Source organism: Ahaetulla prasina, chromosome 1 (assembly GCF_028640845.1).
Source record: "Ahaetulla prasina isolate Xishuangbanna chromosome 1, ASM2864084v1, whole genome shotgun sequence".
Classification (NCBI taxonomy): Eukaryota; Metazoa; Chordata; class Lepidosauria; order Squamata; family Colubridae; genus Ahaetulla; species Ahaetulla prasina.
Window position 1 is genome coordinate 361,375,364 of NC_080539.1, and position 24,033 is coordinate 361,399,396.

The window sequence follows — 24,033 nt, forward strand, 5'->3', positions numbered from 1 at the left end:
TTTGATTAAATAAATAAATAAATAAATAAAATTATTCTATATTCTAAGTTCTGTCTGATTGACTGCTTGTTTCTCCCTAATCTTACCTGCATTACTCCCATTATTCCTTTAATGGGAGTAATGCATACTTTTCATATACAGTCCCAGGATAATAGTGACTTTTGCAAAGCTATCTGCAACCAGAAGTTCATTCTTTCTTTGCATCATTTTTCTCTTCTCCAGATCCAAAATGAATTTAGTGCCAGTGGTCCCAATAATGGTGAGTCTGACATTTGCTTAAATGTTGAGATTCAGCTGAAAAGAGACACATGGTATACGATCTCCTGCTTTGAGCAGGGGGTTGGACTAGAAGACCTCCAAGGTCCCTTCCAACTCTGTTAAATTGGCGTGATTTAGAGGCAAGGAAGAGGTATCTAACACGCTGCTTCAGCGGTTATTCTTTTTTTTTTCTCGCCACAGGCATCTGTTTTTCACATTCCCCGTTCTTTTCTAGAAAGAAAACCAGCAGATATTACGGTCCCAGATTGAACTAAGGGTCGAACTCGATCAGGCATTGCGATGGGCACCCTTCATAACGCGACAAGCGAAAGGAAGGACCTCTCCGAGAAGTAGGAAGTACCCGTGGGGCCAGGCCTCGAGTGGCCATGGGGTCCAGGTCCAGGTCTAGGGAACGGCGTCGGCGGAGGAGTCGGTCTAGGTCTGAAGAGCGAGAAAGTCGGGGGACGAGGAGGAGGAGAAGAAATCGGGAAGGGAGGTGAGACGAACGAATGCGACTCCGAGATTTATGATCATAGAGTTCAGGATCATAGAGTTACTCGGTAGTAAAAAGGCGTTAGGAATAAACTGCTGGGTGCTTCTTCTCTAGAGTGAATTGCTTATATTTGGGGAGCTGGACTCAGATGAGAGTTTACCAATGAGGATTTAAAACCCTGTTTCCAAGCCCTGTTTCCCATCCTGTGAAATTTGGATAAGCAGCGGAGCAGTTTTTAAGGGATAATGACTGGGGAGCAAGTCCCTCTGAGTACATAGAGATAATATTAGGATAGAATAACAGAGTTGGAAGGTACCCTGGAGGTCTTCTAGTCCAACCCCCTACTTAGGCAGGAAACCCTACACCACTTCAGACAAATGGTTATCCAACATCTTCTTAAAAACTTCCAGTGTTGGAGCATTCAACATGAGATAACTTGGAAGGCAGCGAAGCTTTCTGAAGTAGCATCTGCTGCCTCCCATTCCCAGCACTCTTGGGAGTGAAAATACGAAACTCCGCATTTCATGGTAGAGCTCCAGAAATTCTATCTTTAGGCCAGTGCTTTTTTCAACTTTGTCAAGTTTAAGATGTGTGGACTTTAAACTCCGAGTATTCAGGCTGGGGAATTCTGGAAATTGAAGTCCACACGTCTTTAAACTTGCCAAAGTTGAGAAACAAGGTGCTAGAATCTCAAAACCAGATTGTCTCAGTAACAATAATAACAGTACCTACTGTTGTTACTGCTACACTATCCAGTTATGTGATTATTTTTAAAGAAATAGAAATAGAATGTAATACGATACAGGTAATTCTCATTTAGCAATTCCAATTGGTACCAGCAACACTATTGTTAAGCAAAGCAGCGGCTAAATGAAACTGCGACTCTGATTAAGGTCTTCCGCTTTTCTTTGCTTTATGGATATTCAAAAGTTGAAAATGCAAGAATTTACAGATTAACAGAGTTGGAAGGGACCTTGTAGGTCATCTAGTCCAACACCCCCCACCCCACTCAAGCAGGAGACCCTACACCACTTCTGACAAATGGCAGTCCAGTCTCTTCTTGAAAGTCTCAAGTGATGAAGCTCCCACAACTTCCGAAGGCAACTTCTGTTCCATTGGTTGATTGTTCTCACTGTCAGAAAATTTCTCCTTATTTCCAGGTTAAATCTATATATTGTAAATTGTTTGTAAAGTTAACTTTTTCATCACCATTGTAACTGGTCGCTACATGAGATAGTTGCTAATTGAGGATTATCTGTATAACCAAGTTTTTTTCTACTGGAATCTCACAGTTCATCTGTCGTCATTATACCCTATTAAAAATAGAGCATATTGCCTGAATTAGGTAACAAAAATAGGAAAGGGAAGTGAAATCTTAATAAATTAAAAGCATATGCAGTTATATATATTGAGGATTATTTTCAGAATAATCAGATCTGGGGAATATCAGGATTTCATGGACTCCCTTATTTCCCTATGACAAACAAAGAAAAAGCAAATAATCTGCTGAAATTCACCCTCATGTCAACTTTAAGGAGGCATATGAAAAAACCAGGGAGATACTAGATTGAAAGGTATGAATATTTTCAGTTCAAATCACTTCAGTACAGACTTTGTTTGCATCACTTGTGCTTAATTGTTTTACAGTTAGGTTTTGTAGAGATAAATTCTGAGCCAGTTCAACAGAATTTTTGGCAATTCAGTTTGGTGGGAGTAATGTATTGACGCATGCTGATTGAGCTGACTCAATTGACTCCTTAAGATGAATGCAGAAATGTAGATGTCTATTTTGGAAGGCAGTTTTCTTTTTGCTTCTTAACTGCCATATATTTTAGCTGGGGAAGTTGGGAGGGGGTTGTTGTTGGAGCGGTAGCAAGTTAGCCATAACAACATTCCGTATTCAAGGACATCCTGCATCTGACGGAGATTGCCTGAAGTTTGTATCCAATTGAGTGTGAAGAGTTGATTGGACAATGTAATGAACTTGTGGGTATGGGGCAGGGCTGTGAACTGTCAACTGGGTGTGGAAAACCTGGAAGCGTTCAGTTTTGGGTTTTCCCAGCTGTGCCAACATGACATCTCTAATAAATTGAAACTTTGAGGAACCTCAAGCCTCAGAGCTTTATTTCGTTGGGGGTCTTCCTTGGAACCCTGACATTAGATATATAAAAAGGGTGGGGAACATTTGAGTGCCAAGGACTGCTCTTAACAGTTTTGAGGCTGCCCAAGTGCATGTGGTTGCATCACAAAAGAGCAAAGACTAGTATGGGGGAGGATTTTGATCTTTTTAAAAATTGTGACATGCCTATTTTAGAATACAATTTTCCTCTTTTCCTATCACAAAACATTTGTTTGCAACGGTTATGCTCAGAGGAGGCTGTAAGGACCACAGAGGCAGGTCTCAGAGGCCACTTGTTTCTGACCCATTTTAAACTAACACCAGAGCTTTTCTTTTTAAGCTCAGAGGAAGAGAACCAGAAATGGGGAAAGAAGAAAGAAAAAAGCAGGGACCAGCATCACAAGAGACACAAGAGTCACTCTTCCCGTCACTGGGAACGGTCCTCCAACTCAGATTCCTCTTCAGAAAAAAGGGGCCGTAAAAGTGAGAAGAAGGGGAAGAAGTACCGGAAGCGTTCTGAATCCAGGTCCTCGGTGTCTTCCATGACATCCCCGTCACCTTCCCGCTCACAGAGCTCCAAGGGGGACTTAGGCGAGCAGCTAAGCCTCCAGGAACGCTTGAGATTGAAAGAAGACCAAAAAAACCAAAAGGAGTTGATGAAGGCTCTTGAAACCCCCGAAGAGAAACGGGCCCGACGTCTAGCCAAGAAGGAGGCCAAGGAACGAAAGAAACGGGAGAAGATGGGATGGGGAGAAGAGTATATGGGTTACACCAATACTGACAACCCTTTCGGAGACAACAACCTGCTAGGGGCTTTCATCTGGAGCAAGGTAAGTCCTGAATGCATGCCTACAATCCAAGACAGGTGGTGCAGGGTAACAGTGAAACATCTTGAGAAACATCTTGATGTTTCACATCTTGAGTGAAACATCTTGAGTGAAACATCTTGAGAGAACTACAGAGAAAGTGCACTTTCTCGCTCATAATCTAATCCAACCTTCAGGGTTGTTAGGAAAGCCGTGGAGTGAGAGGTGAAGATTAGACAGACAGACAGACCTACTTCCTTGAGCAGTCTTCCTCAGCCTGATGCTCTTCCGAAGTGTTACATTTCAGTTCCCATAATCCATCAGATGTGCTCTAAGCTGTGATTGAAGACTGATGGAAGTTTAAGTACAAAATATCTGTCAAACTTCCAAGCTGTGGAAGACTATCGAAAATCGCAAGTACAATAAAATCTCAAATTAGTAGGGGATATTCCAGAAGAAATAGATGAAATTGGTTGCTGGAAGCATGAAAGGGTTGGACGGATGTGAAGTATATATTTGGGGCAAGTCTCAAGGCAATTATTTTACCCAGGTAGACTGGCTGCTCTTATCTGGTGCAAAGAATGTGTGCATAATCTCAAAATGTTTATTCAAGTCCTTATGAAAATTACAGAGGGCAAATAATATTCACTATAGTTTAATGTAAGTCCACATAGACCACATCATTTAAAATGTTGTTTCCTACATTTCTTACTTCAATAACATTCTATCCAGGTACAAAGTTAATAGTATAAGATTATTATTGACTATAATGCACACAGAGATCGTGTTTGGTGTGGTGGTTAAGGCACCAGACTAGAAAGCAGGAGGTGAAGAATTTTACTTCTTAAGAGACCTGGACAATGTAAGACAGATGTATGAAAGAGATGTTTATTTTGAAATTGCACAAGAAGATACGTAAACACCCCACCAACACATTGTAATTGGTTTGATGAGATTTTTATGTTTTGTTTGTTGTTAAAAAATTTTTAAAAAAGAATTTTACTTCTATCTTAGGCAGAGCTGGGTGACCTTGGGCCAGTCACTCTCTTTCAAAATCTTAGAAAACTGCAGGGATTAATCCAGGCAATCCTAGGCAACATTAAGCTAAAGGCACACACAAACAATGCATACAATGCCTAAACCAAGGATCCTTTGTGCTCGCTGAGCTTGGTTGTTTTCTTGCAGACTTTTTGTTACCCAAACTAAGTAACACCATCAGTGCTCAATATCTAAACCTTTATTTAACTGAGCTATAGGCATATGAGAAAGCCAATTTGGTGTAGAGGTTAAGGGCTGGACTAGAAACCAAGAGACTGTGAGTTTTACCTTAGCCACAAAGCCAGGTGGGTGCCTTTGGGTCAGTCTTGCTCCCTCAGAACTCTGGGAAGAAGAAGACATAATGTTCCCCAAAACTGCAGGGACTCCTTGATGCTAGGAGTCAAGACTGGCCAAAAGCCCTCCTCCATTTGCACTACCCCCTTTTAAAATGTTGTGGGCTGTTGCAACTTAACTGAAAATGTTTCTGGAAAAAAAAATATTTGGCTTTATTTAGGATTTGGTGGGTTATATTTATTTTTTAGGCTTTGGAAAAAAAGGGAATTGGACACTTAGAGGAAAAAGAACTGAAAGATCGGAACAAACGCATCCAAGAAGAAAATCGTCTTGAATTGCAGAAGGTAAGAATCAAAATAAAATAGATGGAGAGAATCCTTTGAGTTTTGCATTCATCCAGAACCAGTTGTTTTAATTCCAAGATGTAAACTTGTGAAGTATGATGGTGAACTGAGTCTAATGTTTGGACACAAGTTATTCTTTGATATTTAAGATCATTCAGATAGCAGACCAGTTCTGAATTTAAGATACCACATTTCTTAAGACTTACATTTTCATACAAAATAGTCCAGGAGTGATATCCAAGACAAAGTATGTATTTTTTTCTAATCAGATCAGTGTTTCTCTTATCTGACTTTTAGCCACTGCAGAGAATTCTGAGAGCTATTCTGATTGAGAAATGCTGAAACAAATAGGAACCTAGGGAACTGCAGATTCTTCTCTATAAAAATTTCCATTTGGGAAAATGTTCAGCAACAGCAGAGAAATTCTGGTTGCATGTTGTTGGATTGAACAGAAGAAGCTGTGTTGTATAGAATAAAACTGCCATTTTGTCAAACGCAACCTAAAAGATTGGTAACACCAATCCTTCCAGCATTTTCTTATACTTTCCTAAAATGCCAGAAGTTAAACTAGAGGTATTGATCAGAATTTTTTCTGGAGGTGGGTCAGCATTTTTCACTTTGCGCAAATTGCAGTTTCAAAAAAGTAGCATTTTTATTTCCAGTAAACATCATTTTTCTCCACATTTTAAGGCTTTTAATTTGGCAACTTAGGCAAGAAAAATAGTTGTAAAGAGTCCTTCGGGATAAGGCTGATAATCACCCACCTTTATCTCCTTTGTCACGCTGCCGAAGACCTAATTGGCAAAGCCACACGGAGTCCAGAATCAAACAGAGCTTCAGATTTAAACAGAATTAACAACGTTGCTTCCTGCAAAGGCCTACGTGACTTTGCTCCTCTTTTAAGTCTTATGGGAGGGGCCAATCGTCTCCAAGCCCCACTCCCGAGTCGTCCCTTTTGTTTTAACTGTTCTTGCCTTCTGGCAGCTCTGCGCACGCCCGCATTGGGAACAGGCTCCCCCTGTTCCTCTGCCTTGCTGAGATCTGGCTTTGGAGGCAGGATGTACCTTCCAGATGGCCCTTTCTCTGCCTCTGACACAGAGCCCTTATCCGAGCCTTCCCCAGACTCCAGGACTGGCCCATGTTCCTCCCCAGTCTCCTGACTTTCTGACTCTGCTGCCAGCTCCACAGGCCGCCGGCAGACCACAACACACTGTTCTGGAGTGAGAAAGGAGTGTAGGGTCTCCTGCTTGGTGGGGAAGTTGGGACTAGATGACCTACAAGATCCCTTCCAACTCTGTTAATCTGTTAAACGAGTGCCAATGTGTTGTGTACCTCTGTTAACCCCTCCCTTCCCCACGTATACCAGGTGAAGCAGCTCCGCTTGGAGCGGGAGCGGGAAAAAGCCATGAGGGAGCAAGAGCTGGAGATGCTGCAGCGGGAGAAAGAGGCGGAGCATTTCAAGACATGGGAGGAGCAAGAAGACAATTTCCATCTTCAGCAAGCCAAGCTACGGTAAACAGGGACAATGGAAGGAACCTAGGTCTTCAGAGGAGGGGGCAATTAAGTTCCCAAATATCAAAGAATAATGAAACCATTTCTTGAACTTAACTAGTCCACAGCAAAATTCTCAAGACCTGATTCTGCCAATATGTATTTCTTTGGAGTCCAAGGAAGGCAAAAAACCTTCCAATATGATCAGATGTTGAACAGGGAAGAATTGATAGCCTAATGGTGAAACATCTAGTTTGGAATTTCTTGGGTTCTCCAACTGCTAGGATTTTTGGAAATAGTTTCCTTTAGTCAAGAAGACACCACAGTACTAGATTAGATGGGTCAGGAGCTTGACTTGAGCTTTCCATTATATTTTCCATCAAATCTAGCTTTATAATCATGTTTACAAGCATAGGAACCCTTTGAAAGATCTGTTGACTAATCTTACTGAGGACATAGATATTTCATTTATTGAATTTTTATATTCAATATTACATATATGGAATTATAATTAGTCCTGAATTTACGATCTTAATGGAAACTGTCCATTATAGCAATAGCAATAGCACTTAGACTTACATACTGCTTCACAGTGCTTTACAGCCCTCTCTAAGTGGTTTACAGAGTCAGCCTATTGCTCCCAAACAACCTGGGTCCTCATTTTACCCACCTCAGAAGGATGGAAGGCTGAATTAATCTTGAGCCTGGTGAGATTTGAACTGCCAAATTGCAGGCAGCTGGCAGTCCATAAGGATGTAAAATGGATCACTCACGTGACCAACTTGATTTTAGGACCTTTTTTGGCGGCGGATGTTTAATGACCACCACATTCATGAAGCAAACCCATTGTTTGTTATGGGTCAGTTGTGCTGAAACCAGGAAGTAAATGCTGATTGTTTGCAAAAAAAATGTTGAAAAATGTGATTATATGACTCTGGGTCACTCCAAACTCCAGTACCTGTAAGTTGGTTGCTGAGCACCTGACATGTGGTCAGGTGACCATGGAGGGAGGTGGCTGTTAGTACTTTGAACCAGGTTGTAAGTAACTTGGGGATGGGTGCCTGTTGTAACTCCGATCAGTCATTAAATGACCGGTCATAAGTCAAAGACTACCTGTAGGTATATTGTACAATCATATATAATTGTATTGGATAATATTTACTGTATTAGATGTTCTGATACGTAGGCTATTTGATCTCAGCATCAAAGATTGTCCCATCCTCTGATGTTGCACAAATTGGTAGCACTTAAATGGCTTTTGCCAGCTTATGAGCCACAGCGTCGCAGGGGTTAGAGTGCAGTGCTGCAGGTTACTTCTGCTGACTGCTGGCTGCCTGCAGTTTAGCAATTCAAATCTCACCAGGCTCAAGGTTGTCTCAGCCTTCCATCCTTCTGAGGTGGGTAAAATGGGGACCCAAATTGTTGGGGGCAATAGGCTGACTCGGTAAACTGCTTAGAGAGAGCTGTTAAAGCACTATGAGATGGTATATAAGTCTAAGTGCTGTTGCTATTATCATGATGTGTCTGGAAATAGAAAAGCCTGAAAATAAATGTTTAAATATTCAATATCAGCATTATGCCAGTTTTGCTTTGTGCAGCAGAAATGTGGACACCATTTGCTTAGGATCAAGAGGAAATGGAGGCGCTTGAGATGAGATCTTTCAGGACAATCCTGTCATCTCCACAAGCGATTGATGATGGAACGAGGGCCCTTGATAGGCAGCTAGGCAGTTAACAGCCCATAGTTAAAAATAAGAGCCAGCAATCATGCCTTTTTTGGTTTGGACATGTCTGTAGGATGGATACGGTATGCCTGTTTAGGTAACTATAGAAACTGATGTCCATCTAAATGGAAAGTATTTTTTTAAATATTCCCCCTCCCGCAATTCCTCAATTAGCCAAATAAACTGAAGCACAGGGTTACAGTTTAATGTCACATGAATGCTGACAAGAATGCCGTATCTACTCAAGATAGAGAACTCTACAAGGGGTACCTCCATGACTGCCACACAGCTCCATTAGGGATACCTTATAATTTGTATAATTTATCCCACCAGCGCTGGAGAACCTGAAAGGACGAATGAATCCTACTGTCTGCCTGCAGCGATCACTTTGGACAGTTGGTACCCAGGAATTATATTCAGATTTAAGACAGAAAGTTGCTTTTACCTTCAAGGGCATTTTGTCTGTTGCACCAAGGTTGTCTGCTCAGATAAGCAGTGTGTTTCTAGAAGGTAGCAAAGAAAATTCCTTTCTTTGGAGATGTCTGGGATCTAACCTTGGATACCCACCAGATGTAGAGCTATTGAACCCTTCCCAAAATCTTTTTCCTGGGTTGCATTGCTCTTAACTCTTTTCTGGCAGCTCCAAAATCCGGATCCGAGATGGGCGGGCCAAGCCAATTGATCTCTTGGCAAAGTACATCAGTGCTGAAGATGATGACTTGGCAGTGGAGATGCATGAACCTTACACATTTCTGAATGGACTCACTGTCTCCGACATGGAAGATCTACTAGAAGACATCCAGGTATCCAGCCGATGATGGCTGTCCTGTTCTCTCAGGAGGGAGAGAAGACTCTTTCCGACCCTGATCTGAAGTTTGTCTAACTCAGCCTTCCTCTATTTGGTGGCTTGCAAATATATGAAGGCTCAAATGCCCAACCGTCTAGAACAGGGGTGTCAAACTCAATTTCATTGAGGGCTGCATCAGGGTTGTGTTTGAACTTGGAGAGGGCAGGGTGTGTGTGGCCAGTTCGACGTCACTCGTATTGGGGGTGCCTGTGGTAGCTCGAGCGCTTTGCCAGTGAAAATGGGCTCCTGAGCTCTGTTTTCGTTTGCGACAGCCTCCTGCAACCCTCTGCCAGGGAAAATGGAGCTCGCAAGGGTTGCATGCAGCCCTCCTGAGCTCTATTTTCGCTGGCAGAGGCACCGTGGGCCGGTCTTTGCCTGTTTCCAGGGCAGCCCCGCAGGCCAGATCTAAGCATCCTATGGACCTTGAGTTTGACACCCCTGATCTAGAAGATACAGGTAGTCCTCGACTTATGACCATAATGGAGCCTGCCCGTTACAGTTGTAAGATATGACAGTTGTAAACTGGGTCACCTATGTGACCAACCTGATTTTATAACTTTTTTTGTGAGGGGTCATTAAGCAAACCCATTGTTCGCTATGAGCTGGTTTTGCCAAAATATGGGAAGTAGAGCAGTGGTGGGATTCACATACCGTAGCAACCGGTTTGCCCAGCACCAGAAATGTGAGCGCGCACCATCCGCACATGCATATGGCATCACAAAACACGGCAATTCTCTAGCATGCACCGTCTACGCATGCATGCAACGTCAAACAACACGGCAATTCGCTCGCGTGTGCAGTCTGCACATGCATACAGCATCAAAAACACAGTGATATAGGACAGGATTGCGCCATTACCGGTTCTCCTGAACCGGCTGAATACCATCTCTGAAGTAAAGCCTGGTTTTCAACAAAAATCTCATAAGTCAGGGTGGCATGGAATGCTGTAAACGGCCCTAAATGCTGACCAGTTGCTGAGTGGCTGATGTAGTCATGTGATCATGAGGGTGTGGTCATTGGAACTTTGGAACCAGATTTTCAAGATCTCGGGGCGGGGGGGGCGGGGGGGGGCTGTCCTAAGTTTAAATGGAAGCCAAGCGGGCAGTCATAAGTCGAGAACTATGTGTACCAGGCTGGAGGAGGCTGGGCTAGTTAACAATTACAATTTAATACAACCATGTAACTTGTAATCAAACAATTTGTCTAGTCCAGATGATTATAAACAGAAAGGAAAGAATAAATTCAAATTCTTTTCAAGAAGCTATTTTGCTACAGTATTTTCTAGTTTCTCCTCTTTGCTTCTCTTCCTTTTTTCAAATTTAATTTGCTTTCAAATACTATGTCTGCCCCCCCGTGCCCCCATTTTCTTCTCCCCCGTTTGTCATGAGAAAAAAAATAAGTAAGTTTGGCACATATGCCTACTGTCCCTGTTGTTATAACATCTATTCCTCCCTCAGTTCAAATTTCAAGGAGAGAGAACAGTTCAAAACAAGCATTGTAGCTGTTGTGTCCTTTCTTTTTCTTTCTTTCTCTTTCTTTCTTTCTTTCTTTCTTTCTTTCTTTCTTTCTTTCTTTCTTTCTTTCTTTCTTTCTTCGTTTCTCCCTCTTCTCATATCTTTTCCCTCTTGTTTCAGGTTTACATGGAGTTGGAGCAAGGGAAGAATGTGGATTTCTGGAGAGACATGACCATCATCACTGAAGATGAAATAGCCAAACTCCGGAAACTGGAGGCTTCTGGGAAAGGACCAGGTGGGGTCAGAAAGACAAAAATTAGGACTCAGTTAATTCCAGTCAAAAAATAGCTCCTTACCCACTGCTGGTCTTCAGCAAAATAGGGTATTTTTCCATTTTTTTTGTAGATATTTGATATTATCCATTCCGCTGAACTCTAGTTCTTCATATTCTCATCAGTACCTACTTATTTATATTTATTTATTTATTTATTTATTTATTTATTTATTTATTTATTTATTTATTGTTTAAATTTCTATACCGCCCTTCTCCCAAAGGACTCAGGGCGGTTCACAGCCAAAGTAAGACAATTAATACAAAATTAAAACCAGATTAAAAGAAAAATTTAAAGTTGGCAGAAGATTTAAAACCAATAAAAACCCCATTATTAAAACCCCATTAAGCCAGTCCTGCTCGATGGAACAGAAATGTTTTCAGCTCCCGTCGAAAGGTCCGAAGATCAGGCAGTTGGCGGACACCTGGTGGTAGCTCGTTCCAGAGGGTTGGTGCCCCCACAGAGAAGGCCCTCCCCCTGGTCGTCGCCAGCCGACATTGACTGGCCGATGATACCCTGAGGAGACCCTCCCTATGGGAGCGCACTGGTCGATGGGAGGTCACCGGTAGCAGCAGGCGGTCCCGTAAGTAACCCGGTCCTATGCCATGGAGCACTTTAAAGGTGGTAACTAACACCTTGAATTGCACCCGAAAGACCACCGGAAGCCAGTGCAGCCTGTGCAGGAGAGGTGTTATATGGGAGCAATGAGTCGCTCCCTCTATCACCCGCGCGGCCGCATTCTGAACCAAAATATATTTGTTTGTTTTATGAAATTTAGAAATCACGCATCTCACTGTCCAAATGACTCTGGGCATTTTGACAGATAAAAGCCATAAAACCATATAAAAGAAATACAGTTTAAAACAGAATTAATTTACTCCTTTCACCAAGCCTGGCCACCTGAGGAATCTTACATTGACAACTAATTGCACTTCTAAGACTTTTTGGGAAAGATCATTCTTGGCAGATGTTTTTTTCCGATGGAGATCAAGGTGATCAGAATCCCCATCATTCCTACATCATACCTCTTTGATAGATCCCTACTTTGCTTCTGGAAAGCATCTTCTTCATCTTGTAGATTAGGGAGAGCATAGCAGACACCACCAACAATATGGCTTTTATTCATTCCTCTATTTGTTTTAACCAGGCATTCTTCACATAATTGCCAAGTTCATTTCCTTGAATAGCTGAGCAGACATGGATACTTTAATGTAGGGGCAATTCTTTCTTTTCTGTTACTTCTATTCCATTTGAACACTCAAAATGCATCCCTCATTCATTATAGTCTGATTGTGTGAATCATCCTACTAGTGTTGAACTTATGGATCCTAGAATTCCCTGCCATGTACCTAAAGATTCTAGGAATTGAAGTCCAGTACTGCTGTGGCCACTGAGCTGAAGAAGACTGCCTGAGAATCTAGGCAATTTTGCTGTTTTATAATGGAAAATGTCAGGAAATATAGCTTGCTAGTTCTTTGAATAGCCCTAGTGCAGTTAAAATGAGCATCTGATCACCCCATCCTCAAATAACCTTTCAAAATCTCATGTAAAAAAATAGGTCATATCCTATTTATCTGAGATCAAGACAAACTTTTCCTGGCCATTGGAACCAGTTGTCTCCATGTCCTCTTCTGGTCTATGGATTTAAGGAGTATCTTCTTCCAATCCAGTGGTTGGCAACCTTAAACATTCAAAGAGCCATTTGGACCCATTTCCCACAGAAAAAAAAACACAGGGAGCCACAAAACCCTTCCCATGCCTGACTATTTCCTGAGCGGCCACAAAACTAGTGTATGTATTACACTATGTATGTATGTATGTATGTAGTGTATGTATGTATGTATGTATGTATGTATTGTATGTATGTATGTATGTAGTGTATGTATTACACCGCCCTGAGTCCTTCGGGAGAAGGGCGGTCTATAAATAAAAATATTCTATTCTATTCTATTCTATTCTATTCTATTCTATTCTATTCTATTCTATGTAGTTTTCTTCTGAAACTTTTCTTTTCTTGGATTTATCCATGGTTGGCCTACCGGGTGTTGAAAATAAATTGCGTGTCAGCGAGTGTCACACATTGGCGGTTGTTGACGCATATTTTGAGGGACGGAGCCGCAGCAGAGGAACGAAAGAGCTACATGCGGCTCCAGAGCCCCCGGTTGCTGACCCCTGTTCCAATCGTATATTTTTGTGTCTTGCAGGAGAGCGTCGTGAAGGGGTGAATGCCTCAGTTAGTTCTGATGTACAATCTGTCTTCAAGGGGAAGACCTACAACCAATTGCAAGTGATCTACCAGGGAATCGAGGGCAAGATCCTGGCTGGGGGGCCCAACTTGGACATCGGCTACTGGGAGAGCCTGCTCCAGCAGCTAAAGGCATACATGGCACGGGCCAGGTAATAAAATATTATTAAAATATTATTAAAATATTATTAATATTATTATCGAAACAGCCACAAAAGAGCTCAGCCAGATTGGGATTATAAATGTGGGGATGGAAAAGAGGAGAATGATGAAAATGACATTAGAAAATGGCATATTGCCGAAGAATAGTGAATAACAAGGCATAATTTTAAGAGGACTGTGCTGTTCCAGTACTATGCCTATCACTTGAGCATCATTGGTGTATGGCCCTTATTCAGGAAGTTGGAATCAGACTGATTAGATTTCATGGAAGGAGCAGGAGGTTTGGCTTTCATTTCCTGCTATAGACACAGACTCTCTCTCTCAGACACACACACAATCACACACACTCTCCCTCTCTCACACACTCTCTCTCTCTCTCACACACACTCTCCTCACTCTCTCTCTCTCTCCACACACACACAATCACACACACTCTCTCTCCTCTCTCTCTCACACACACACACTCTCACACACACTCACTCTCTCTCTCTCACACACACACACGCATACTCTCTCACACACACACTCTCCCTCTCTCAAACACACTCTCTCCCTTTCTCACACACACACTCTCCCTCACTCTCTCTCTCACACACACTCCCTCTCTCACTCTCTCTCACTCACTATCACACACACTCTCTCCTCTCTCTCTCACACACACTCCCTCTCTCTCCTCTCTCTCTCTTACACACACACATTCTCTCTCTCTCCCTTACTCTCTCTCTCTCACTCACACACACTCACTCACTCTCACACACACACTCTTTCTCTCACACACACACACACTCACACACGCATACTCTCTCTCACACACACTCCCTCACACACTCTCTCCCTCTCTCAAGCACACTCTCCCTTTCTCACACACACACTCTCCCTCACTCTCTCTCTCTCACACACTCCATCTCTCACACACACACTCTCCCTCACTCTCTCTCTCTCACACACACGCACTCTCTCACACAGACATACTCTCTCACACACACATATTCTCTCACACACACACTCTCCCTCCCTCACTATCACACACACTCTCTCCTTCTCTCTCTCTCTCACACACACACATTCTCTCTCTCTCCCTTACTCTCTCTCTCTCTCTCTCACACACACACACACACACACACACCCCTGGCCACAGGAACTAATTCTGTGTTCTGTCCCTCCTGGGTCACAGGCTGCGAGAACGGCATCAGGACGTCCTGCGCCAGAAGCTGTACAAGCTCAAACAAGAACAAGGTGTGGAAAGTGAACCCCTTTTCCCCATCATGAAAAAAGAGTCACCATCCCCAGAAGCTGCCAGTAGCAGTCACAGGTAAATATGGTTGGGCTTCCTTCCTTCCTTAGCCTTTAAGGTTTTCATTCCAGTGCATAAAGACTCATGTGCTTTTTCTATTGATATGCATAGCTGCTCCTATGTGACATAAATAGCATTATCATTATTGGAGCAGCTTTATCCTTCCTAGGCAAGACGTTTTGCTGTTTTATATATTATGTAGTATGTTGCTCAATCTGGGCTCCTTCCAGATGCATGGACTTCAGCTCCCAAATTCCCTGTGGCCATTTCTGAGAGTTCTGGGAATTGTCCATATATCTGGAGTTACCCAATTTGAGAAAAGCTGCCCTAGTAAATGTTTTTTGGATTATATTTATTTGTTTGCTTATTAAATTCACATGCTGCTCATCTCGCCATCCAAAGGTACCTCGGACGGCTTACAATACTAGTAAAAATAGAAATACAAAAACAATGTAAACATATAAGAACAATTAACATTACAAGGATTAAATACAGACTTAGAAATTTACGGAAGTAGCTTACAAGTAGTCCTCGCTTCATGTTTATTGTTTAGTGACCCAACATTACGACAGTGCTGAACAAAGAGGCTTTGTTACAACCAGCCATCGAAGTTGCGGCCACTCCAGCACCCTTGAACAAAATTCAGATTCACATTTTATCTGTTTGTTTGTTTGTCAAACATGTACAGATAGCAGGTGTAAATATAGACATGGACATGAATGGAAGAAATTACATATAAATGCAGACAGTAGGACAGGGACGGTAGGCACACTGGTGTGCTTATGCAGGCCCCCTTTAGGGACCTGTTGTGACTCGTCCTCCCTCCTCTCCTCAGCCGGGCCCCTCCCGTCTCCAACCAGGCCTGTCTTGCCTCCAGCCCCTGGCCCTAGCCCCATGCCTGGAGACAATTCCAGGAGTGAAAGGAGTAGCCCAATAAATCTCACGCCGTCAGAGCAGGAAGACAGCCAGGTATTGGAATTGCTCAGTCCTACTCCTTCTAACCCCTCCCTTTCCCAGACAGCAGATCAAGCTGAAGACAATTCAAAGTGGGAGGGTCCTCGCTTCCGGAGATCTGAGAGGCGACGCCAGCAAAAGGAAGGGAGGGGCAGGCCTGGATAAATGCTGAGTCATGGAGCCACACCCCACAGCCTATATAAAGGACCTGCTTTTGGCATTCCAACCTTGAATCAAGCAAAGTCTTATCTAGTTTGCTGATATCGGACCCTATTGCTGAAGTCACAACTTGGACCCCTGCCTGCCCTGATAAACCTCGAAGGAACTTGGCAAGCTGCAGAGGCTTCGTTGCCAAGTTTGTCACGGACTTCCTTGACTCGTTCGTCGGAGTGGGGGGTGGGACACGACAGGACCTCTTAGGAATGGGGTGACCATTTATGGCCACCTTGTGGCTGCCTGCCTACCTATTGCTGCCAGCTGTGACCTGGCCCTGTCCACCACCATGTCCACAGCACCGTGTGCCACCGCTGTACTGTCCAGGGCCTTCTTTTGCAGTGGTACAGCTGGGGCTTCTCTGGTGTCCTGCCCAGAGCGTTTTCTCACAAAAGCAGCTTGGTGTGCAAAAGAAAGACCCTTCTAGCCAGGGTGTTTTGTTTCCCTCCCCCAATACTCCCAACAAAGAGTCAGTCAAAGGTCTCCTTTTCTAATTTATTTATATAGATAAATGTCCTGGCCACATCTACCCCCGGGCCTGCCAAGTTTCTGGAGATAACGAGGAAATTATAGATAAGGCCAGAATTACTCACAAATATATTCTTCCCTCCATTGATATAGTTTGCCCACACAAATTCATTGCTTTGTCCAAGACAAAAAACCAGGAAGTCCCACCTCCTATTTATAGTCTCTGCAGATGTCACTGCATGACAATCATTCCTTGGCTTTATCCCAACGCTTCCTCTGCTGCGCGCGCCGGTCACGTCTGCGCAGTCTTGCATCACTCCAAAACTGTTCTTGGGGCGTTGCCAAATCAGAAGAAGGCTCGAGAGAATCAGGCCTTGCCGGCCCCTCCTCCTCCCTTTGAGTGGGTGCCAGGGAGGGAGAGGGCCCAAGAGAAGCAGGGCTTGCCAGGTCTTCTCCCTCATTTTTTGAATCATTCGAGTCCAGGAGTCCGGGTCCAGGAACCTGGGTCACAACACAGGGCCTCCTTTTACGCACCAGGCTTTTTTCATGAAAGAAGGCTCCGATCGGGGCGCAAGAGAAGCCCTTGTGTTGCACCGCAACGAAAGGAAGCTCCGGGTGATAAGGCCGTGACGTGCCGTGTGCAATTCAGATCTGGGCAGTGGGGGCAACTGGTGGCAGTGAGGAGCCAGAGGGCCAAAAGGTCAAGAGATTTCAGGAGGGAGGAATAGGCAGGGAAGGGGAGTTCAAGAGGAGGCTAAGCTAAAAGGATACATTATAGGTCCGTGATGACGAACCTATGGCACGCGTGCCACAGGTGGCACATGGAGCCATATCGGTGGCCACGCGAGCTCAGCTCCAACGCGCATGCACGCACTGGCCAGCTGATTTTCAGGCCTTCCAGTCCCACAGAAAGTTGGCAAACGGGCTGTTGAGGGCCTCCAGAGAGGTGGGGAAGGCCATTTTTGCCCTCCCCAGGCTCCTAGAAAGCCTCTGGACCCCGGGGAGGGTGAAAAACAGGCCTACTGGGCCTACTGTGCCATCGTGTGCCAAAAGAAGGGGGAGCACGGAGAGATTGTGCATGCATGTGTGTTGGGGGGGGTGCATAGAATTATGGGTGTGGGCACGCGCATGCGATTCCTTTGCGCTCCCCCCGCTTTTGGCACGCGATGGCAAAAAAGTTACCCATCACTGTTATAGATGTAAAGCCATGATTGCTCCTTTTTAGAGAGGCAAAACTTGGGTCTCAAAACATTCATCATGATCCCATCGGCATATATAACCCTTTAGAGCAGGGGTGGGAAACGACGGACCTTTTATGACTTGAGGACATGGCTGGCTCAAGAATTCTTGGAGTTGAAGTCCACAAGGCATAAAAGGGCCGTCGTTCCCCACCCCTGTTTTAGAGGATCACGTAAGCCAAAGTTAAAGAGATCCGGTTCTTTGCCTGAAATTGCTTACAGTTAGAGTCTATGGAGATTCTCAGTCTCATCCAGGTCATGGTTGTCCCAAAGGTGCTTTTTTTCAAGAGGCAACTGGACTTTCTGGTTTTTCTTTGAAGACGTTTCCCTTCTCATCCAAGAAGCTTCTTCAGCGCTCAGAGCTGAAGAAGCTTCTTGGAAGAGAAGCGAAACGTCTTCAGAGGAATTACAGAGTGTTTCCCAACCTTGGGAAATTGAAGGTGAATAGACTAAAACTCTCAGAAGTCTTAGCAATGGCTGTGCTGGCTATGGAATTCTAGGAGTTGAAGTCCACACACCTAGAAATTGCCAACTTACTGAGTAAAGAGCTTGTTAACCAGAAGAGATTAAAAGCAGATGAAGGTTAGAACAATGGGTCATGTCAGAAGGATTTAGAGATCTTATGTCCCCATTTGCTGCACTCTTTTTGCTAAAAAGGTGGGCTATCCTCTTCCCCATCTTCTACCCAGGCTAGAGCCAGAGGAAATCGCCCCACCACAGCCTGGTCCTTCTTCCGTGGAGCCTGGCACTGAACCGGAAGCTGAAGCCAAAGCCGAGGGAGACGGAGAAGCGGTGTTGATCGAGGAAGACCTGATTCAGCAGAGCCTGGATGACTATGATGCCGGCAAGTACAGCCCCCGGCTGCTCACCTCCCACGAGCTCCCCTTTGATGCCCATGTGGTAGACGCAGACGAGGATCTCCAGCGCCTCCAGCTCTCCCGGCAGCAGCTCCAGGTCACAGGTAAGGAATGGGAAGATGGCGGGAGACTTCACCTGTGTTTCATGATGGCTGTATATGTAATGCAGTCAATGTGTACATGGAGCTGTACCACTAAAGGAATTTATGTTCTGAAATGCAACATGCAATAGCCTAGGGCAGGGATCTGCAAACATAGCTCTTTTAAGACTTGTGGACTTCAACTCCCAGAGTTCCTCAGCCAGCTGGCTGAGGAACTCTGGGAGTTGAAGTCCACAAGTCTTAAAAGAGCCAAGTTTGCAGACCCCTGGCCTAGGGAAAGAAGAAAGGAGACGAATAAATCTCCAATTTCCAAAATGCCCAGCCAGCCCCATTTGAAACATCCTCTTAATATTAATTAATAAGCTTCTGTCATTCGCCAGGCTGAAAATCCATTTTTGCTCTGCCTTTTAATCTCTCTTATTCAATTATTCATCTAGTCATTTTTCATAAGGAGTTTCGAACCCTAAATCTAGGTTGAGTTGACTTTTTCTAGACTCTAAAGAGAAACCATTAGAGGTGAATAAGAGGTCAAAATGGGTTCCTACATTCTTTAAAAAACAGTAAAAATTCAAATTAGGCAACAATTAGAAATTAAAACAAATAATCCCTGAATCCAGAAGGAAGGCAAATGAATACAGGGAGGGAAGTCCTTGACTTATGACCATAATAGAGCCTGAAATTTCTGTCATAAATCATGACAATCATCAGTTGAGGTACCATATGACCAAACTGATTTTATGAACTTTTTTCTGGTGATCGTTAAGTGAGAATGCATTCCTATGGGGGCTCTTTTGCCAGAAAGTAGTTGAAAAGGCCAGTTTCTGGCAAAAAATAATAATTTGAATCACATGATTAAGGAGTGCTGCAATATGCCATAAAGGTAAGCCGGTTTTCAAGCACCTGAAATGCAGTCATTCTGCCACAGTTGGAACTCAGGAACTGGGTCATGAATACCTTTTAAGGAGTCCATCATAACTTCAAATGGTTGCTAAATTACTGAGGCCTACCTGAATTGCTACCAGAATCCCAGGTGGAAAAATTATAGAAAAACGTCTTGGTAGAGGCGGATGTTTATCTTAATTTGGAAGTAAATCTGAAAGAAAAATTGGCTATACATTTTAAGGAGCCTCCTGCTGGTATTTACATGCCAGACTTTTAAATATTAAAAAAAATAAGGTAAGACTTAGGCATGACTTCGAGTTTCTGTCATAACTTGAATCTCTTCTCACCCTCCACATTTCGGGCCAATTGAAATCAAATCTTTAATTTTAAAAAACAAGACTGGAAACCAGCTTGATTAGAAATCTGTTTTAAGCAGGCTATAAAATTGAACCATTTCGTGGTGGCTCAAGGCTATAAGAAGCCTGTTATTAAAACACAGCAGCCTGCAATTACTGCAGGCTCGAATCCCACCAGGCCCAAGGTTGACTCAGCCTTCCATCCTTTATAAGGTAGGTAAAATGAGGACCCAGATTGTTGGGGGGGCAATAAGTTGACTTTGTAAATATACAAATAGAATGAGACTATTGCCTTACACACTGTAAGCCGCCCTGAGTCTTCGGAGAAGGGCGGGATATAAATGTAAACCAAAAAAAATATATATATTGTAGTCTGCTAGTCCCTTCATCAAAACTTCACTTTATATTTTATTTAGCGATTGGTTAGATTTGTGTGCTGCCCATCTCATCTAGACGGGACATAATATGTTTATTGTGGTTGGGATAGAAGTCCAAATCAATATAAAGTGTTTATTAAAGTTCAGCTATTTTACTGGTAGGATATAATTGGGTGACAGCTCACTGCTGTAGAATCCCATAGTGAAGGTGTTTCCGGATGTATTTGGGCCTCCTTTTTCTTACCAGCCACGGGGGCTAAAAAATTGTAAAGATAAAACAGACATTCAAGCATACTGTGGCCAATTGTGCGCCAGACCACATGCCAACCCCAGTGTTCTCCTCCTACAGGTGATGCCAGTGAGAGTGCCGAAGATATTTTTTTCCGCCGCGCCAAAGAAGGGATGGGGGCTGATGAGGCCCAATTCAGTGTGGAAATGCCCTTGACCGGCAAGGCCTACCTGTGGGCTGACAAATACCGTCCCCGCAAGCCGCGTTTCTTCAACCGAGTGCACACCGGATTCGAGTGGAACAAGTACAACCAGACCCACTACGATTTCGACAACCCTCCGCCCAAGATTGTGCAGGGTTACAAGTTTAATATCTTCTACCCGGACCTGATTAACAAACGTTCCACCCCAGAATATTTTCTGGAAGCTTGCCCGGACAATAAGGACTTCGCCACCCTGCGCTTCCACGCTGGGCCTCCTTACGAAGACATTGCCTTCAAGATTGTCAACCGAGAGTGGGAATACTCTCACCGGCATGGCTTCCGCTGCCAGTTTGCCAACGGCATCTTCCAACTCTGGTTCCACTTCAAGCGCTACCGTTACCGGCGCTGAAGAGGTGAACCAGAAGCGGGCTGATTTTATGAAGGGACAAACGTGGATATGCGCAGGGAACTGGTTCCTTGAACATGGACCAAAATGGTGGCTTTCAATATGGGAACATCAGGTTGGGCAACGTTTCTGAAGTGTGTTAGAACTGCTACTATCAGAAATCATCTTTTAAAAGAATGGTTCAGGACTGCCCTGATGTTCACCAGCCATTCAACTCTGGGGAAATTGTCTCTCTGGCAAGTAGATGGTGCTCTTTCCTCTTCTAGCCAGTGACATCTAAAACCGGTCAATTTAAAGTGTCTTATTGAGGTGGCTGATACCTTGATTGAGATTATCCTTGTTTTTTTAGAATGTATAGATTTGGGAGGGTGGGAGAAAGCGTCCAACTACGATAAAGATTTTGGATACGCGCTGCTTGTTTGGTATTCTTTACCCCAGTATGGGAGAACATAAAGGGGGGAAAGACAGGCTTCCTATTCGAATGGAAGTGTAAAAAGACTCAGTTATGCAAACAAATCCACAAATGGTCTTCTCCAGCCGTGCAGATTGCCCAGTGCTGATCAATAAACTTAAGCTGAAGGATGCAACTGGTAGCTTTCGAAGTGGATTAAATAAATGGTGACAAAAGTTCGATCAGCGGTAGATATGTGGGAATGCTGTAGCTCCCACCTTGAAAGAGGGTGGGAGTTGAATAACAAGGATTTTGCGCAGGGGGTGGGCAGGCCACAGCAACACCAAAATGGTAAACCGCACAATGTAGTCATCACCCCCATTACATATTGGCCTCCTCACATTTGACACAAGGCTTAGTGTGTTGACATCGTCAGACGTGTTGAGACTCTAGAAAGAGTGCAGAGAAGAGCAACAAAGATGATTAGGGGACTGGAGGCTAAAACATATGAAGAACGGTTGCAGGAACTCGGTATGACTAGTTTAATGAAAAGAAGGACTAGGGGAGACATGATAGCAGTGTTCCAATATCTCAGGGGCAACCACAAAGAAGAGGGAGTCAAGCTATTCTCCAAAGCAGGGGTCTCTAACCTTGGTCCCTTTAAGACTTGTGGACTTCAACTTCCAGAGTCCCTCAGCCAGCTTTGCTTAAAGGGACCAAGGTTGGAGACCCCTGCTCCAAAGCACCTGAAGGAGGACAAGAAGCAATGGGTGGAAACTAATCAAGGAAAGAAGCAACTTAGAACTAAGAAGAAATTTCCTGACGGAACAATTAATGAGTGGAACGACTTGCCTGCAGAAGTTGTGAATGCTCCAACACTGGATGTTTTTAAGAAGATGTTGGATAACCATTTGTCTGAAGTGGTGTAAGGTTTCCTGCCTGGGCAGGGGGTTGGACTAGAAGACCTCCAAGGGCCCTTCCAACTCTGTTATTATTATTATTAAGTGTACATCCATATTTAGATCCAAGCGCACGGGAGAAGGGCGGTATACAAATTAAAATATTATTATTATTATTATTATTATTATTATTATTATTATTATTATTATTATTATTATTATTATTACATGGATTGGAGATTCAGGGCCCAGGTGAAAGCACCTGGGCAAAGAACATAAGGAAAAGGAAAAAAAAACCCACACAAAAACAACTTCATATGTTGAAAACCACCCAGCCAGGCAGAAGGTTTGTGTTAATGCCTCCTGAACCCAGTTGCAATCATAAACTCAATAGAAATGTGGTGTCAAGAACATCATTCTCTTTTCTACAGTCTTCTGCATTTTAACCCATAACTACAGACCTGCGGTCATAACAACCGCAACAGTTTTCCAAAATGTTCGGAACACTCCTATTTTTAGAAATGGACCATTCCGGTTGCAAATAGCTTTTGTTCCCCCGCCAGTAAGAGTGTATGCAGCATCGCGCTTGCGTCAGTTATTTGATGTTTTCTGTAGCAGCATTTGAATTTGGGTTTTGGTCATTTGTTAAACGTGCTTTTTTTTTTATAATGTCAGGGCCAAGTTTTCCCTCAAAAAGAGTGTGATTTGGTGATCCAAACTTCAAAGAAACTGTTCTAAAATGGTATGGAGAAGCAGAGAGTGATCTGAGTGAAGTGGAATCGGATTGTGATGAAAATTTTGTAATGGACGATGAGGAACCATCATCGCTGATGAGACATCAGCGATGATGAAGCTCCCAATGAAATCGATGACCAGCTACAATCTAGGTCGTGCAATAATTTATATGGCAGGAACAAATTCAAATGCTCTTCTGCACCATTTGGAAGCAATAGATCCAGAGCCGCTAGTCACAATGTTGTGCACTTACCTGGAATATGGCCAGCTGCTAGAAATCTTGGAAATTCACCTACTCCCCTAGAGATTTGGAAATTATTATTTTCTAAAGAAATTATTAGCGCCATTATTCAGTGAACCAATGTAAAAAATTAGAGAAGGAAGATTGAAGTTCAAGGATGGAGAAACAAAAAGTGACCTGCGCGATGTGGATTTGATAGAGATCAATCCATTTTTTAGTTTACTGCTTTATACATCCATGTTTAGATCCAACCATGAAAACATTGAATGTCTTTTTGCTACTGAGTGTTGTGACCCAGGCCGAAGTAGGTAGTAATAAACTTAGTCCGTGGAAAAGCAAACTTTATTCAAACAGCTGGGAATTACAGCCTCCCAACACAAATTCCTCAAGTTATCTTGCAAACCTTGGTCCAATTAGGCAAACTGCCAAAGGCCCTTCCTGGCAAACATCCAGAAGCCACAAAAACAAAGATGTAGGCAAAGCAGAAGACGAAGCAGAAGACGCAGCTACAACATTGTTTTCCGGCAAAGCCCAAATGCCGTTGCTGGTCTGTTTTAAGCCTTATGTGAGGGGCCAATCATCT

At 43.5% G+C, this 24,033-nt stretch overlaps 1 protein-coding gene across 1 annotated transcript; it reads left to right on the forward strand.

Annotated features, from left to right (window-relative positions):
• Nucleotides 1-222: 222 nt before the first annotated feature.
• On the forward strand, nucleotides 223-22,654 carry CACTIN (cactin, spliceosome C complex subunit). The gene is made up of 11 exons (XM_058163337.1): nucleotides 223-259; nucleotides 494-754; nucleotides 3,211-3,700; nucleotides 5,257-5,352; nucleotides 6,719-6,864; nucleotides 9,208-9,370; nucleotides 11,049-11,163; nucleotides 13,405-13,597; nucleotides 14,782-14,919; nucleotides 18,464-18,735; nucleotides 20,697-22,654. The coding sequence occupies exons 2-11, from the start codon at nucleotides 645-647 to the stop codon at nucleotides 21,185-21,187; spliced, it is 2,214 nt and encodes a 737-aa protein (XP_058019320.1). The 5' UTR covers nucleotides 223-259; nucleotides 494-644; the 3' UTR covers nucleotides 21,188-22,654.
• The last annotated feature ends 1,379 nt before the right edge of the window (nucleotides 22,655-24,033 follow it).